We start from the raw sequence: 19,564 nt of genomic DNA on the forward strand, positions 1-19,564 counted from the left end.
CCAAAATCAAAAATAAAAATAAAATAATAAAAATCTAATTAACCTAAACCTAATAGCTTAAATCTTCAATCTTGAACTTCGGTCTTCAGTTTTCTTTGCTGCTTGATCTTTTGTCTTCTTATTTTTTTTTCATAATAAACCATAGGTCTTGAACTTGGATTCTTATTCTTCTTTTTGTGTTGCTCTTTTTCTTCATTTTTCTTCTTTGTTTTTGTTGCTTTTCTTTAATCTTCTTCATTGCTTCTTTTTGTCTTCACTTTTCCAATTTCTTCATTTTTTTTCTTCTTGGAAGGTCTAACGAATTTCACCATATAATATAGGATGGAGGCTAACATGAACACCTAATGATCATTGACAATTTGCCAAGATCAACTAAAAAGGGTGGGATGTGACTCAAAAATGGGTGTTACGGAAAAACTTGGCCCCAAAAGATGTAAATTGGGGGACTTACTTCAAAGTTCATCAAGCACCTCAATGTAAGGTGTGATAAGCAAAATCTATCTAACTATCTATTCTAGACCCCTAGAAAAATGATGACCTGTCTTAAAAAGGTGGTGAGAATCTAACTAAGCAAGGCTTGGACAAGACTCATGTCTTCAAAAACCATACCAGGCTAATCTTTGCTCGCACACATCGGTTTGACCAACCACATTCCTCCGCACCTAGACCCAATCAAGCTACATGCATTTGACCCCCACACAAGCGGTCTTAAAGTTGTATGTGAGGCTCAAAATGTGTCCCATATCTCAAATACAAGGAATTTCATATCAAGACCCAGGACCAATCTATGATTTAATACTTATGACTCGGTGTTATGGTACCTGTAGGGATGAGAAGACAAGAGAGAACAAAAATGCATGGACTTAAACTAGAATGTATCTAAAAGGTATGAAAATTAGAAAAGAAGGAAACAAAATATGCAATATTTTTGAAATTTTTATGCACTTTTTATGAATGACCTAAATGACTTACTCTAAATGCAATAATATACAACCTAAATGCAATAAAAAATTAAAATATAAGAATACCTCACCCCAAGCTTAAAATTAAGCATTGTTCTCAACGCGTAGGATGAGAGTAAGGAATGATCATACCGGGATCAAGGTGGAGGAGGCCCACGAGGGGGGTAACCGCCTTCGGGCTAAAAATGATACCAAAGATCCTCCATTTAGTTGTTGGTGCGAGCTTGCTGCTCCTCGATGCGGCGAATGGCTGCTGTATTTTGGTTTCCCTGGAGGCGCAATGAAGCAAGCTGACTGTAGATATCAAGAGGGAATTTGTGCTTGGTATCAGGATCATTGTGTTCCTGATAGGAGTGGTACTCATGTTGTGGCTGAAAGTGTGATCCTGAGGGCTGATCATGATAAGGTGGTGGCAATTGTTGGATCGGGAGGTCATAATGGTCTTCGGCCTCAAATGGACTACCAGCATTGGAATTGTAGACTTGCATTTCATCATCATCATCGTGTAACTCTTCAGGCAAGAACCAAGTTTTGGGGTCGCTGGTGGAAAAGGCGGAGATGCTAGGATTAGGCAAGATGTAAATTGGTTCCTTGACATGATTGAGCCAAGAAAAATGGTTATGATGGGTAGGATGAGGTATCAGTAATTCCATCCAGGTGAGAGTTATGAAGTCAAGGAGGTAGAGAGGTGAGTCATCCATTGGAACATACTCAGACTCAGGAAATTGAAGGCCCACACCAAAACCAATTAGGGTAATGAAACCTCCGATGCAAATATCGCTAGTGGTCTTCGTGCAGATGTTGTCACATTTATCCAAGAAAAAGTGGCGAAATCTGGAAAAGACCAATGCTGATGGATCATGCAATAGAGAAAATAGAGCTCAACTGTGTTGATTTGTTCCAACTCATGATGAGAAAAGATGGAAGTTGAAAGGATTCAGTGGGTGATTCTCCAACAAAGATGGATGATGTAAGGATCTTTTTGTCAACTTTGATTGTAGTTTGGAAGACTTGTGAATTGAGTCCAAAACTCTACTTTGGGCAAGCTCTTGAATTAGGTCTATTGATAACTATAGATGTCGGTGTTGTGGCTATCGTATGTGTCCATGATTGTGTTGAGGGTGTCATATGTGAGTCGGTGTTGCCGACCCTGGGGTCTAAATGTAAGCATCTCCTCCTTGTTATCCCGCACATAAGTAGAGAGGAACTTAAGTGTGGGTTGCTTGTATGTGCGTGCGGATAGAGCTAGGGACTCGTGCCAACCAATGTCGAAGAACAGTTGTTGCAAGAATTCGTTATGGCCAAGGTTGATCATCGACTCTTAGTGGTAAAATTTTGTAGCTCGGATTGCACGTTTTTGGAGATTTGACTTGAACTGTTTGATTTGTGCACTCGTGAGGGTATGGTTTCCATCACGATCAACATGGTTGGTTGACACTTTTTTGGGTGGCCCTGAGGATTGAGCTACACGGGAAGAACCATGAGTTGCGTGAATGGTTTTATCCCTTGCATTGTACCTTTTAATAGAACCTAACAAACACAAAAACTTGGCCAAAATTATACCTAACACTCGCCTCACACCAATCCAATCAAACCAAATAGCATAAATATAAACCGGGAAAATATTCCAAACTTGTAATTTTGTACAAGTCACTGTAATCCAGTCAATTCAAAGAAAACTAAGCCTAATTATAATCAACTTAATGCATAGCACTAGCCTATGAAATTAGAAATTGAATGCAAAAGAATTAAAAGAAATGTACCAATTTTTAGAGTGTCGAAACCCGAAAAGATATCCACAAAAACCGCACCCCAAGCTTGAATTTGACCTACAAGATTGAATCTTTTGAAACTCCGGTCAGAAACAAAAATTTTGAAAATTTTTGGTCAAAATTAGCGGTGGCAGCGACAGACGGCGGTCAGTGGTGAAGCTAGGGTCCCGACGAATAAAATCTGCCCAAATGTGCTATAAATCGATGTGCCCGGGAGTATTTGGTGAAGAATAGCCCAAGAAAAATGTGAATTGGATGGAAGGCGGTGGCGGAATGGAAATGTTGCGACTTTTATGACAAGTTGGTGAAATATGGTGGAGGCGAAGATTGAAGGCTGTGGTGGGGCTGGTTGTGGTTGGAATTAGGTAGGGATGAGGGTGATGGGGTTGTGCCAGTGATAATAGCAGGCGGTGAGGTAGTATGTGTTGTGCTCGTTTTTTCAGCGAGATAGGGAGTGTGAAATCGGGGCTGTGGTGCTGTCGTTGGAGGGACAAGAGGAGGAGAGGAACTTGCGAAGGCGACGGAATGTAATGGTGAGGTTGATGACACCAACTGGTGGCGAAAGCAGTGGTAGTGGAGCTTCGTCAGCGGCAGTCGGCATTCGTCGAGAGGGAAGGTTGCTTGTTGTAGACGGGAGGAATAAGGGCGAAGGGGGATCCGGTGGGTTAAGGAGTTATAAGGGTGGGTGGTAACTGTGGGTCGAGTTCAGTGAAGATGGAGCGGGTTATCGGCTGGGTTTGTAGGTACTGGGTCGAGTAAATGGGTTATACAGATCAAGTATGGGTTGTGGGTCGAAACAATAAATATGGATCAGTGGGTCACGCAATAGGGGTGATTATTTTGCCTTGGTCGCGTAAGTGAGTGTGAGGGTGAAGGTTGGCCACGCAAGTGGTTGCGAGGGTGAGTATTCAGGCATCATAGAAGTTGTATGGGTGGGGGTTCAGTCGCGTGCATACATCAGTGAGCATCCCGTGTGGAGGTAATTTGGACTCGGATTTGCACGGCTGGGGGTCGTCCGCATAAGGGTTGTGCGGGCACCCGTGCAAATTGCAGATTTTTGGCATTTTTCAAACTTCACCAAGATCATTGCTAGACTTCAATATGCTTATTTTTAGACCAACTTCAAGCTTAGAAACACCCAAAACTTCAAGCTGAGATTATTTATTTACAATGCATTTATTTAACGTATTTTCCAAGACTTAGCCCCGTTTCTGTTAACCTTCGTAATTCGGAGTTTCCAATGTTACGTTATTGAATTCTCCTATGTCAAAGCCTTCATAAATTGGTTTCAAGCGATGCCTGTTCACTTTAAATATTTTATTTGTTTCCAAACTCTTGATTTCAACCACACCGTGATCAAACACTTTTATAACAATAAAAGGTCAGTGCCATCGAGATCGTAACTTTCCCGGGAATAGATTTAAGCGTGAATGATAAATAAGAACTTTTTCGGCCTAGAATAAAATGCTTACGATTGATGTGCTTGTCATAAAACACTTTTTTCTTATCTTTGTAGATGCTTGCATTTTCATAAGACTTGTTCCTCAACTCCTCGATTTATTGAAGTTGCATCTTTTGGTGTTTTCCGATTTCTTCGAGATTGAAATTACACTTTTTAACCGCTCAATATGCCTTGTGTTCCAGTTATATTAGTAAATGTCAATAATTTCCATAAACGAGGCGGAATGGAGACATACCAATTGGAGTTTTATAGGCGGTCCGATACGTCCACAATGCATCTTCTAACTTCAAGCTCCAATCTTTTCGTGTAGTGTTAACTGTCTTTTCAATAATTTATTTGACTTTTCTATTTAACACTTCGGCTTGGCCATTCGTTTGAAGATGGTAAGCAGTTGATATTTGGTGTGTGACACCATATCTTTTTATCATGGCTTCCATCATTTTGTTGCAAAAATGAGTACCCCTATCACTCACCAAGTCTCTCGATACACCATATCATGCAAAAATGTTTGACTTCAAAAAGTCAATTACAGTTTTGGAATCATCATGCCTTGTAGCCTTTGCTTCCACCCACTATGAAACATAATCAACCGCCAAGAGTATATAAGTATAACCGAAAGAAACGAGGAATGGACCCATGAAGTTGATTCCCCATACATCAAAGATCGTACAAATGAGGATAGGGATTTGAATCATTTCATGCCTCATGGATACAGTTCCCGTTCTTTGACATCTATCACAACTCTTGAAAAATAGATAGGTATCTCTTGACATTGTTGGCCAATAGAGTCCACACTCAAGCACTTTTCGCATGGTTTTGTTTTGACAAAATGTCCTCCGTCTGCATACTCATGACAAAACTTCAAAATTAACTCAACCTCGTTTTGATGATCACACATTCGTATTAGTTGATCCAGACAATGTTTCCAAAGATAAAGGTCATCCATCACATAGTATTTGGAATCACTCTTCAATTTGGCTTTTTGGTACTTGGTAAACACGTGAGGAATTTCATTAGTAAACAAGTAATTCACAATATCTGCATACCATGGAATGGTGTTTGAAATATAGAAGAGGTGTTCATCTGGGAATTCATCAAGGTTAGAAGATGAGGAGTCACCAATATTGAACCAACTTAAGTGGTCGACAACTAGGTTTTCGGCACCACTTTTGTCCTTTATTTAAAGATCGAATTCTTGTAAAAGAAGAATCCACTTAATCAACCGTGACTTGAAATCTTTCTTGGTCATGAGATATTTCAAGGCGGCATGGTCGGAGTACACAATCACTTTTATCCCAAGAAGGTATTGTCAGAATTTCTCCAAGGCGAATACAATGGCTATAAGTTCCTTCTCAGTGGTTGAGTAATTGGCTTGAGCATTATCCAAGGTTTTGGAGGCATAGTAGATGACATGTGATGCTTTTCCCTCCTTTTGACCTAAGACCTCCCCAACTACAAAATTGCTTGCATCACACATTATTTCAAATGGAAGCTCCCAATTTGGAGGTTGGATTATTGGACTGGAGGTGAGCAAGTCTTTGAGTTTCTCAAAGGCTTCTTGGCATGCAACATTGAAGTCAAAATCAACATCTTTTTGGAGAAGGAGGCACATCGGTTGCGTAATCTTTGATAAATCTTCTATAGAATCCCTCATGGACCAAGAAAGATCTTACTTCTCTAACACATGTTGGGTAAGGAAGGGTTTGTATGACATCAATTTTGGCTTTATCAACTTCAATTCCCTTTTGGAGACGATGTGTCCCAAGATGATGCCTTGATTGACCATGAAGTGATATTTCTCAAAATTTAACACCAAATTCTTCTCAATGCACCTTTCCAAAATCTTCTTAAGGTTATCTAAGAATTCATCAAACGAATTCATATACTGTGAAGTCATCCATGAACACTTCAATTATATTCTCAACATATTCGAAGAAAATTCTCACCATGCATCTTTGGAATGTGGTTGGGGAATTGCATAATCCAAATGGCATCCGCTTGTAGGCAAACATGCCAAAGGGGCATGTGAAGTTCGTTTTGTCTTGATCTTCAGGGGCAATGGGTATTTGATGAAAACCCGAGTATCCATCGAGGAAACAATAATGTGACTTGCCCGCCAATTACTCAAGCATTTGGTCGATGAAAGGAAGAGGAAAGTGATCTTTTCTTGTGCTCGAATTAAACTTTCTATAATCAATGCACACCCTCCATCCATTTTGAACTCGAGTGGGTACCATTACTCCTTTGTTATTCTCAACAACCGTGATTCCCATTTTATTGGGAACCACTTGAACCGGACTAACCCATATAAAGTCGGAAATCGGGTAAATCATGTCCGCATCAAGGAGTTTGATTATCTCTTTCTTGACAGCTTCCATCATGGGGAGATTTAATCGTCTTTGAGCTTCCCTCCTAGGCTTACAATCATCTTCCATGAGTATTTTGTAAGTTCATACATTAGGGCTTATCCCCTTAATGTTTGCTATTGTCCACCCCATGGCTTCTTTATGATCTTTCAAGACTTCAATCAATTGGTTTTCTTCAAAGCTTTTCAATTGAGAAGATATGATCACCAGTAGAGTTTCATCTTTACCTAGATAAGAATATTTCAAATGGATAGTTAAGACTTTCAATTCAAGTGTGGGTGGGTGGATTATGGAAGGTGGCATCTTGTTTGGAGAATGAGATAAGGCAATTTGAGAAACATCCTTCTTTATGGAATTGTTAACTTCTAATGTTTTCATAATCTCATCAACTTCAAATTCCAATGTATACATATCAAATGTATTCTTCAAACTTTCACCATCAAGATTCTTGTTGAGCACCATCTTCAAAATATCTCCATGTGATAACTCAAATAATTCTTGGGTGATTGGCTCAATCACATCAACCCGAAACAATGGAGAAATGTTGCTAGGGTATGTCATGGCTTCAAAGATGTTGAAGTGAATGGTTTCTCCATCAAATTCCATGGTGATCTTCCTATTATAAACATCGATAATCGTGTGAGAGGTAATCATGAAAGGTCTTCCAAGAAGGATCATGGAAGACTTGGAAGGGGTCTTCTCTTCAAGGTCAATGACATAGAAGTCCGCGGGAAATACTAGTTGATTGACTTGCACTAGTACATCTTCCAACACGCCCCTTGGAAATACACTTGACTTTTCCACTAATTGAATTATCACTTTGGTTTCTTCCAAAGGTCCAACATTGAGAGATTGAAAAACCGAGTATGGCATCACATTAATCGAGGCTCCAAGATCTATCATGTCACTTTCGACATGCAAATCACCAATGGTACAAGGGTTTGCAAACATGCCCGGGTCCATGCATTTAGGTGGTAGCTTCTTTTGGATAATCAAAGAAACATGTGCATTGAATTGAATCTTTTCATTCGCCTTAAACTTCCTCTTATTGGTGCACAAATCCTTAAGAAATTTGGCATAGCACGGAATTTGCTTTATGGCATCCAATAGTGAAATGTGGATTTGAACTTTTCAAAAAGTCTCAATAAATTCTTTTTCCTCCTCTAGTTTCTTTTAGGGAGCCAACCGAGATGCGAAAGGTGGTGGTATGACCAATGGCTTGATTTTCTTGTTGGAAGAGTTGGGTTGATCATTGGTTGGCATAATTGGTTCCTTTGTAGTAGCTTCAACCTTCGGAGGATCAACAACAATAACCTCATCTTCTCCTTCTCTTGAAACTCTTTTAGGATTGCTTTATCCAAGTTTTTTGCCACTTCTCAAAGTTATTTCACTCACATTGGGGTTCTTCTCGGTTTGAGATGGAAGTTTAACCCTTTGTTCCATCTTGTTGAGAGCGGTGGCCAAGTCTCCAAATTGTGCTTGAATATTGGAGAAGGTGTTCTTGGTCTCTTGTTGAAATTGGGTTTAGCTTTGAGCAAGAGAAGAAACAAGTTCTTGAAGAATCATTTAATGGTTACTACTTGATTGGCCTTGTTGTGGAGGTTTTTGGTAATTTAGAGTGGGATGAGATATTTGTGTATATGGAGGTTTTTGTGTTGGATATTGAGAAAATTGGGGTTTCATCATAACATGTGGTGGGTTTTGCTTTAGTGGGTATGGGTTGGTTGTGTTATTCCTCCAATTTGGGTTGTAGTTATTTTGAAAACCCATGGGTCTTGTTTGACCTTGATATCCTCCCATTTCATTAACATCCTCCGGTTCACTACCAAGTGAGGGACACTTATCTGTATAATGCCCCCCTCATTTCACGAATGCCACACACCATCAATTGTTGACCATTTCCGACCACCATTTGACTTAGCACATTAGTCAAATCCAAGAGCTTTGATTCCAAGTATTGGGTGTTCCTAACTTCACCAACCATTTGTGGAGAATTTCTCTTCATTTCAATTCGAGTTCCAAAGTTCCTTTGATTTTGAGAAATGGTTCCAAAAAGCGATCTTATCTCTTGAGGTGTCTTGTTGAAGATGTCACCACCACTTGAAGCATCAATCATCCTTCGATATTTTTCATTCATACCATCATAAATTGTTGAAGAATGTGACAATCCGAAAACTTTCCGTCGATGTAACCAGTTTCTGTCAGTAAAACCGTTGCGTTCAATTTTTTCCGTTAACTTTGGTTTAAATTAATTAAATTGAGATCTTATTTTGACATCATAAGTGTCGGAACACAATGAAAACACGTGAAAACATCCCAAATGTTTATTTGGAAAATTTATAGTTTCGACCACGTCGGGTTACAACAACTTAATCGAGTACAATCAAAAGCCTCGTTTAACGTCAATATCGGGTAAAATTCCACTGAGCCTCAAACTCGAACCATATTTAATGTTGAGTGGCATTCATTTGAAGCTTTTACACACACTCTCTCTCTCTCTATCTCTCTCTTTACTCTCTCTCTCTACAAACTCAATCTTGGATCCAAAAATCACTCTTTCAAGCTCCAAATTGGTATGTAATCCATCCTAGCTCATAGTATAACACATTTATCTTTCAAATTCGTGTTTAATTCATGAAATAGGACCAAGAACAAGTGTTTATGGCCCAAGAACAGCCCTAGCCCGCAAACACACATAAATGGGGTTTTAGAGCCCCAAAACCCTTCCAAACCACTTCTGGAGCTTAGATATGACTTAGGAGCTTACAATACTAGAATTAGAACACCAAAACCTTATCATTTGAGGGGTAAACGGCCCAATAACATGCATGGACCGTAAACACCCTTTATTAGGCCGTGAACACCTTTTAAGGTGTTAAAAAGCCCCTTAAACACCTCCTAAGCCTTGGAATAATGTCTAGAATCATCCACCATTGTGTTAGGGACCTTAAACATGCGAAAACCATCCCCTAGGGATATTATGGTTGTAAACCCCCCCAAGGAATGGTTCCTGGGCCATAAACTCCTTTGTGATGGTCAAATGGTGCCCTAACTTCCTTCCATGGCTTCTACTTTGGACTAGAAACACTTGTGCTTGATCTAGGACCACCAAAACACAATAAAAATGGGTACTTGAGAGTTTACGGCTGTAAACGCCTAGTTTAAAGCCATAAACTCCATAAATGGTCCATATGTTGCTCAAGTCCCCTTCCAATGCCTTAAAACTAAACCTAGCATCACCCCCACAAGAGTTTTAAGACCATTAAGCATCCAAGAACACCCCCACCATGAGTTTACGGCCATAAAATCATGGGGATATGGTATTAGGGCCGAAAACTCCCTCAGGAGTTTACTCTTGAAGAGCAAACTCCATATTTAGGCCATACACACCCTTAGATGCTACCAGGGTCACTCCTAACACTTGAAATAAAGTGTTTTCGCGCCTCGGAGTGTACTGTCTTATCTAATTAGTAGTTCAAAGTATAAATAGATACAATTATGTATCTATTCATATTAAATAGGAACCTTGCATGTTCTCAATCCCCGAACTGACACTTAGCATCCAACCGACACATTTCTTGTCTGGTGAGTTCATACCCCTATGTTTTTCCATGTTCTCAATGTTTTCAGGGGGGATACAAGCAAAAGTACAAGGAAATATTGTACTCAAACTTATTATTTCATTTGAAATGTTTCATATTTCGTATGCTTTTAACACTGGAAATTGTATTAACCAATCGTTCAACTTGCAGAGTAAACCTTCAAACTATTTGTGAAACTCGTTTTAAAATGCTATATTTTATATTTCACAAATGAATTTCCACAACATTACTATTAAAAGCATGAACCTTAAAACTTTAAAACGTCCTTGATATCACTCCCCCTAAATACGAGAGTGAAGAACTAATGACATTAAAACTTAGAACTTTAGACTCATCCTTGATAACACTCCCCCTAGATACGAGAGTGAAGGACTAATAACATTAATCTCAGAACTTTAACACTCCCCTTAGTTACAAGAGTTGAGGAATAGTAACATTAAATTTAGAACTTTAGACACGTCCTTGATAACACTCCCCCTAGTTACGAGAGTGAAGGACTAATAAAATAGAATTTCCCGTTTTATTATCTTTTAATTCATTAATCTTAAGATTGGAGAGACATCCTTGTAACACTCCCCCTAGTTACGAGAGTGTAGGACTACCCCCGTAACCAGAATCTCTTGGAGGGAGAACGTGACTTGAGTGTATAGATCTATATGGGATTGACAACACCACACTTGGCTGCTGGCTACAGTCGAACCGAAAGGTTTAAGGGTGAAAAAAGTCATAAAATGATACTGGCCTCGTTTCGAGCCTTATCTAGTCTATTGTATGGTTATGGAACTCGTAGTTTAGATTATGAAAACTTTTCTACTTACTTATTAGTTTTATATACGTGTTAAAACTAATGTACTTTTGAAAGATAACCAGTCTTTCAGGAAACTTCACACAAACACTTTAAGTATGGTAGATACTTGTACATTACATTCAGAACCGATAACTGATTACAAACTTTTAAGGAAAATAAGGGTTTTTCCTGGGATAACAAATTGTATATAACCAGATCGTATAACAAACGGATAACTAAACTTTAATTATAAGAAAATATGGGATTTTCTTGAATAACAAATTTTCAGAGAACTAAAGGAAACTTGTTCATTTTCAGAAAACAAACCGCTTATGAACTCACCAGCTTTATGCTGATTTTCAAACTGCTTGTATTCTCAGGTCCACATTAGATAGGTACCCACGATCTTTTAGAGAAGACGGAGCGTTTCATCAGACTCCTCTTTACTTTTGTTCATTTTGGATGTATATATCTATAATCATGTATAACTTTACTTTCAAACAAATGTAAATACTTCTATGTAATGTAATGGCTGTGTTTACTGTGCTTACTATGTACATTGGTTGTCATACTTTACATGACGTCCTCCGCTCCGGAACGTTTCCGCCATCGGTTTCGAGGTGTGACAATTTTATATCAGAGCCCTTGTTTATTGTGAACTAAGTAGACCAAACCTTATATGGTATAAGACTATAAACACTAAGGGGCCGCAATGCTCTGAACTAAAAGTATACTTTAAAATATAAGTATTTTTCAAAGTATACAAGTATACCTAACCACCGGAAACCGTAACTACGAGTAGAACAAAACATAAGTAAATGGGTGTTGTACACTGTGGTTAAACCTGGGCAGTTATGTAGTCGTGTCTAGGGTCAATATAGCCTGATCAACTATATTCATTCGAGACACGACCAACATGTGCTTGGGAGTGACTGTGGTATGCAGCATGCCTAAAACTTACCTAAGATCTAAACAATGATTCGTTGATGCAGCGAAACATAAAATACTATGGGAGTATTTTAGCCAAAACCGAATACGTTGTAGAAACTCATTCCGAGTGTTGCTACTCATTCCTTCCTTAGCGATAGTTTATATGCTTTGATAACTCTTTCCTGTTTATCGCTTAATAGAACTTTAAATCTGTCATAAGGAGATATTTCTTGTTCCATATCTCTTGATTTAATTCAGAGGACTTATAATCCTCTCTTTCCTGGCTATTATAGATCAAGATGCCTCCAAGGAAAAGACCCAACTCAAAGAACAACAATCCTCCTCCTCCACCACCTCCCTCTCCATTTGATCCTGCCATGTTCCAAGCAGCTGTTACTGCTGTTGTGGCTGCTGCCATGTCACAAATGAACCCCGGTGGTTCAGGCGGGCCAGGAGGTGGTACTCAGTGTCAAAACCAGGAAAGTAGCCAGGGCCACCGGAAGGAGTGTTCCTACAAGGACTTTATGAATGCAAAACCCACACCCTTCAATGGCACTGGAGGTGTCATTACCCTAACCCGATGGTTCGAGAAAATCGAATCTATCTTTGAAATCTGTTCCTATTCGGAATCTGATAAGTTGAAGTTCGCCGCCTGCACTTTCACCGACAAAGCTCTGATTTGGTGGAACGACCGAGTTAAATTCTTAACCCTACCTATAGCCAATGATACGGGTTAGCAGGTCATGAAGGAACTCCTGCTTGCAGAATACTGCCCTCGGGGCGAAATGCAGAAGCTGGAGCACGAACTCTGGAACCTGAAGATGAAGGGTTCCGATATCGCCGCCTACACTTCCAGATTTGATGACTTGGTGCTTCTCTTCTCGGGAATGGTTACCCCAGAGAGTAAAAATATTGAAAGATTTATTTGGGGGCTGACCTAACCAACCAAGGGAAACATTTTGGCTGCGAAACCAGATACCTACGACAACGCCAAATGCTTAGCGCAAACCTTGATTGACCACAGTGATGACCTTGAGGAAATGACCACCACTCCTGAACCGACAAAAAGGAGTGGTGAGAAAAGAAAACTTTGGAAAAAGAACAAGAGTAAGTCTTTGCAGGAGTCCTTGAAGAAACAGCAAACTGTGGCAGTCCACGCTCTGACTTCCCCTGCTGTTGTTTCTGCTGTTGGATCCACAACCCAAACACCTACTAGTAGGTATGCTGGTACCCTTCCTATGTGCAACAAGTGCAACTATCATCACCTCACTTCCAGCCCATGTCAGGAAGTGCTTTGCAACAACTGTGGAAAAAAGGGCCACACTGCGAAAAACTGCAAGACACCAACCCAATCAACAAATCAACCTTCCGGAGTGGGTGTCGGTCAGGCCTGCTATGGATGTGGTGAAGTCTAACATTTCAAAAGGAACTGCCCCAAGGCAGCAACAACTGGTAACACCGGGAGATTCCTAGCTATAGGACAAGAGGAGGCAGCCACCGATCCCAAGGTTGTCTCGGGTACGTTCCTTCTCGACAACTCTTATGCTAGTATGCTTTTCGATTCTGGTGCTGAAATAAGTTTTGTTAGCCATTCATTCAAACATCTCATTAAACATAATCCCCAACCATTAACCGAAACGTTTACCGTCGAGATGGCTAACGGAGAGAAAGAAAACGCTAACGACATATTCATAGGCTGTACCCTTACCCTGAAAGATCATTCTTTTCCAACCGACCTAATGCCAGTGTCCATTAAGAGCTTTGATGTTATCATTAGCATGGATTGGTTGAGCCCTAATCATGTAGATATCCTTTGTTACGAAAAAGCTATCCGTCTTAATCTCCCCTCTGTCCAGACTCTTATGATCTACGGCGATAAACTTAGTTCCAATCTTCGCATCATATCTTGCATCAAATCTCAAAAGCTTCTACGAAAGGAGTGTCACGCATTCCTAGCTCATGTAATCAATGAGAAACAGGAAGTTAAAGACCTCGAGAGCACCCCCGAAGTCTGCGACTTTTCTGATATCTTTCCCAAAGAGCTCGCGGGAATTCCCCCCGCACGTCAAGTCGAGTTTCGAATAGACCTAATTCCTGGAGCTAATCCTGAAGCCAAATCTTCGTATCGCTTAGCTCCAGCAGAAATGCAGGAGTTATCCAGTTAGCTCAATGAGCTACTCGACAAAGGGTTCATCAGACCGAGTTCCTCACCTTGGGGAGCCCCAATATTATTTGTGAAGAAGAAATATGGATCCTTTCGAATGTGCATAGACTACCGCGAGTTGAACAAGTTGACCGTCAAAAACCGTTATCCTCTTCCTCGAATAGATGACCTCTTTGATCAACTTCAGGGAGCTAGTTACTTATTGAATATTGACCTTAGATCAGGGTACGATCAGCTTCAAGTTCACGAGAATGATGTTTCCAAGACAACATTCAGGACTCGATATGGTCACTACGAGTTTGTAGTGATGCCCTTCGGCCTAACCAATGCACCGACTGTGTTCATGGACCTGATGAACCAGGTGTGTCGTCCTTTCCTGGACAAGTTCTTCATCGTGTTCATTGACGACATACTTGTCTATTCCCGAAGTGAAGAAGATCACAAGCAATACTTGAGGTTGGTGTTGGAGACACTTAGAAGGGAGAAGTTGTACGCGAAATTCTCCAAATGCGAATTCTGGATTCGGAAGGTAGATTTCCTTGGTCACGTGGTAAGCGAGGAGGGTATACACATGGACCCATCCAAAATCAAGGCGATAGAGAATTGGTCGGCACCGAAGACACCCACAGAAATCCGTCAACTCTTGGGTCTCGCTGGCTACTATCGCAGGTTCATCCAGAATTTTTCCAGAATCGCCAAACCCCTAACTACTCTACCACAGAAAGGTGTAACCTTTTGTTGGAGTGAGAAGCAAGAAACTGCATTTCAAACATTGAAACGATCCATGTGCAGTGCACCTATTCTATCCCTGCCGGAAGGAACAGAGGATTTCGTTGTTTATTGCGATGCATCCAGTCAGGGCTTAGGCTGTGTGCTTATGCAAAGAGGAAAAGTTATCGTTTATGCCTCGAGAAAGGTGAAGACACACGAAGTCACGATTTGGAATTAGGAGCAGTGGTCTTCACTCTGAAGATTTGGAGACATTATCTCTAAGGAACTAAGTGCACAATCTTCAGTGACCATAAAAGCCCGCAACACATCTTCAATCAGAAAGACTTAAACATAAGGCAACGACGATGGGTAGAGCTACTCAGTGACTACGAGTGCAAAATCCGCTACCATCCCGGCAAGGCCAATGTGGTAGCAGATGCCCTTAGACGAAAGGAGAGTTCAAGCCACAAGGCAAAAACCCTGACGATGACCATTCATTCCTACCTATCCGTACAGATCCGAGAAGCCCAGTTGGAATCCCTAAAACCAAAGAACGTATTGAACGAAGCCTTGACAAGAATGGATAAAAAACTTGAGATTAGAGGTGACTGAGTCTATTGTTTCATGGATCGAATTTGGACCCCAAAGTTCGGAGGTTTGAGGGACGTTGTCATGAACGAAGCTCACAAGACCAAATACTCTATTCACCCTTGTTCGGACAAGATGTACCTGGATCTCAAGAAATAATACTGGTGGCCAAACATGAAAGCCGAAATCACAACCTTCGTGGGCAAGTGTCTGACTTGTGCTAAGGTAAAGATCGAGTATCAGAAGCCCTTGGGTCTGCTCCAGCAGCCCGAGATACCTGATTGGAAGTGGGAGATGATTACCATGGATTTCATCACCAAGTTACCCAGATCTCCGAGTGGGTATGATACCATTTGGGTAATTGTCGATCGTTTGACAAAATCCGCTCACTTCCTTCCGATTAAAGAATCATTCAAGATGGAAAGACTCATGTAAGTCTACATCCAAGAGATAGTCCGACTGCATGGTGTGCCTGTGTCCATTATCTACGATCGAGATAGTAGGTTTACCTCTAGATTCTGGCAGTCCCTTCATAAAGCTGTTGGAACCAAGCTGGACATGAGTACAGCTTATCATCCTCAGACATACGGACAGAGTGAGAGAACTATCCAGACCCTGGATGACATGCTGAGAGCATGTGTCATCGATTTCGTAAAGTCGTGGGACACCCATCTACCCTAGATCGAGTTCTCGTATAACAATAACTACCACACCAGCATCAAAGCTGCCCCGTTTGAAGCCCTCTACGGTAGTAAGTACAGATCCCTTCTATGTTGGGCCGAGGTAGGGGACACGCAGCTAGACAAGAGTCAAGTTCCCAATAGTGCTCTCACTGGTCCTGAAATCATTCGTGAAACCACCGAGAAGATCATCCAAATCCGAGAGAGACTGAAAGCCTCACGAGACCTACAGAAGAGTTACGCTGATAAACAACGAAAACCAGTAGAATTTCAGGTTGGAGATCATGTCGTGTTGAAGGTCTCACCCTAGAAAGGCATGATATGCTTTGGAAAGCGTGAAAAACTTAACCCAAGGTACATAGGACCTTTCGAGATCCTCACTAGGATCGGTCCTGTAGCCTACAAACTCAGATTACCTCAAGAACTTAGCAACATCCATCCTATCTTCCACATCTCAAATCATAAAAAGTGCTTATACGATGAAACCCTCGTGATCCCTCTTGGCGAGATTGAGATCAAAGAAAACCTGAACTTTGTGGAAGAACCCATCAAAATCCTGGATCGAGATTTCAAACGTACGAGACAAAGTCGCATCCCGATAGTGATGGTTCGCCGGAATGCCAAGCGAGGACCCGAATTCACTTGGGAGCGCGAATACTCGATGAAACAGAAGTATCCACATCTCTTTTCAATTCCATGATTTGTATTTTAATTCTAAATTTCAGGATGAAATCCCCTCTAACGGGGGGATAATGTGACAATCCGAAAACTTTACGTCGTTGTAACCAGTTTTTGTCAGTAAAACCGTTGCGTTCCAATTTTTCCGTTAACTTTGGTTTAAATTAATTAAATTGGGACTTCTTATTTTGACATCATAAGTGTTGGAACATAATGAACACACGTGAAAACATCCCAAATGTTTATTTGGAAAATTTATAGTTTCGACCACGTCGGGTTACGACAACTTAATCGGGTATGATCAAAAGCCCCGTTTAATGTCAGTATCGGGTAGAATTCCACCGAGCCTCAAACTCGAACCATATTTAAAGTTAAGTGGACTTCATTTGAAGCTTTTCCACTCTCTCTCTACTCTCTCTCTACAAACTCAATCTTTGATCCAAAAATCACTCTTTCAAGCTCCAAATTGGTATGTAATCCATCCTAGCTCATAGTATAACATATTTAGCTTTCAAATTCGTGTTTAATTCATGAAATAGGACCAACAACATAGGTTTACGGCCCAGGAACAGCCCTCGGCCGCAAACACACATAAATGGGGTTTTGGAGCCCCAAAACCCTTCCAAACCAATTCTGGAGCTTAGATATGACTTAGGGGCTTACAATACTGGACTTAGAACACCAAAACCTTATCATTTGAGGGGTAAACATGAGTTTACAGTCCAAGAACATGCTTGGACCATAAACACCCTTTCTTAGGCCGTGAACACCTTTTAAGGTGTTAAAATGCCCCTTAAACACCTCCTAAGCCTTAGAACAATGTCTAGAATCATCCACCGTTGTATTAGGGACCTTAAACATGCAAGAAACCATCCCCTAGGGAGATTACAGCCGTAAACCCCCCCAAGTAATGGTTCCTGGGCCGTAAACTCCTTTCTGATGGTCAAATGGTGCCCTTACTTCCTTCCATGGCTTGTACTTTGGACTAGAAACACTTGTGCTTGATCTAGGACCACCAAAACACAATAAAAATGGGTACTTGAGAGTTTACGGCTGTAAACACCTAGTTTACAGCCATAAACTCCATAAATGGTCCATATGTTGCTCAAGTCCCCTTCCAATGCCTTAAAACTAAACCTAGCATCACCCCCACAAGAGTTTTAAGACCATTAAGCATCCAAGAACACCCCCACCATGAGTTTACGGCCATAAAATCATGGGGATATGGTATTAGGGCCAAAAACTCCCTTAGGAGTTTACTCTTGAAGAGCAAACTCCATATTTAGGCCATACACACCCTTAGATGCTACCAGGGTCACTCCTAACACTTGAAATAAAGTGTTTTCGCGCCTCGGAGTGTACTGTCTTATCTAATTAGTAGTTCAAAGTATAAATAGATACAATTATGTATCTATTCATATTAAATAGGAACCTTGCATGTTCTCAATCCCCGAACTGACACTTAGCATCCAACCGACACATTTCTCGTCTGGTGAGTTCTTACCCCTATGTTTTTCCATGTTTTCAATGTTTTTAGAAAGGGGGGGGGGGGTGGAATACAAGCAAAAGTATAAGGAAATATTGTACTCAAACTTATGATTTCATTTGAAATGTTTCATATTTCGTATGCTTTTAACACTGGAAACTGTATTAACCAATCGTTCAACTTGCAGAGTAAACCGTCAAACTATTTGTGAAACTCGTTTTAAAATGCAATATTTTATATTTCACAAATGAATTTTCACAGCATTACTATTAAAAGCATGAACCTTAGAACTTTAAAACATCCTTGATATCACTCCCCCTAAATACGAGAGTGAAGGACTAATGACATTAAAACTTAGAACTTTAGACCCGTCCTTGATAACACTCCCCTTAGATACGAGTGTGAAGGACTAATAACATTAATCTCAGAACTTTAACACTCCCCCTAGTTACGAGAGTGAAGGACTAATAAAATAGAATTTCCCGTTTTATTATCTTTTAATTCATTAATCATAAGATTGGAGACACATCCTTGTAACACTCCCCCTAGTTACGAGAGTGTAGGACTACCCCCATAACCAGAATCTCTTGGAGGGAGAACGTGACTTGAGTGTATAGATCCATACGGGATTGACAACACCGCACCTGGCTACTGGCTACAGTCGAACCGAAAAGTTCAAGGGTGACAAAAGTCATAAAATGATATTGGCCCCGTTCCGAGCCTTATCTTGTCTGTTGTGTGGTTATGGAACTCGCAATTTAGATTATGTAAACTTTTCTACTTACTTATTAGTTTTATATACATGTTAAAACTAATGTACTTTTCAAAGATAACCAGGCTTTCAGGAAACTTCACACAAACACTTTAAGTATGGTAGATACTTGTACATTACATTCATAACCAATAACCGATTACAAACTTTTAAGGAAAATAAGGGTTTTTCCTGGGATAACAAACTGTATATAACCAGATCATATAACAAACGGATAACTAAACTTTACTTATAAGAAAATATGGGATTTTCTTGGATAACAACTTTTCATAGAACTAAAGGAAACTTGTTCATTTTTAGAAAACAAACCGCTTATGAACTCACCAGCTTTATGCTGATTTTCGAACTGCTTGTATTCTCAGGTCCACATAAGACAGGTACCCACAATCTTTTGGAGAAGATGGAGCGTTTTCTCAGACTCGTCTTTACTTTTGTTCATTTTGGATGTATATATCTATAATCATTTATAACTTTACTTTCAAACAAATGTAAATACTTCTATGTAATGTAATGGTTGTGTTTACTATGCTTACTATGTACGTTGGTTGTGATACTTTACATGACGACCTCCACCCCGGAACGTTTTCGTCATCGGTTTCGGGGT

At 40.3% G+C, this 19,564-nt stretch overlaps 1 protein-coding gene across 1 annotated transcript; it reads right to left on the bottom strand.

The window, feature by feature from the left end:
• Positions 1 to 6,646: 6,646 nt before the first annotated feature.
• Positions 6,647 to 7,525, bottom strand: LOC145002989 (uncharacterized). The gene has a single exon (XM_078962157.1). It carries the CDS (start codon positions 7,523 to 7,525, stop codon positions 6,647 to 6,649), a length of 879 nt encoding a protein of 292 aa, XP_078818283.1.
• Between the last annotated feature and the right edge of the window lie 12,039 nt (positions 7,526 to 19,564).

This window comes from Lactuca saligna, chromosome 6 (genome assembly GCF_052625555.1).
Source record: "Lactuca saligna cultivar CGN05327 chromosome 6, ASM5262555v1, whole genome shotgun sequence".
In the NCBI taxonomy this organism is placed as follows: domain Eukaryota; kingdom Viridiplantae; phylum Streptophyta; class Magnoliopsida; order Asterales; family Asteraceae; genus Lactuca; species Lactuca saligna.

Bases quoted from the DNA above. Each gene is read 5' to 3' on its own strand.
- LOC145002989 (XM_078962157.1), bottom strand. From the start codon at position 7,525: ATGGACCCGGGCATGTTTGCAAACCCTTGTACCATTGGTGATTTGCAT.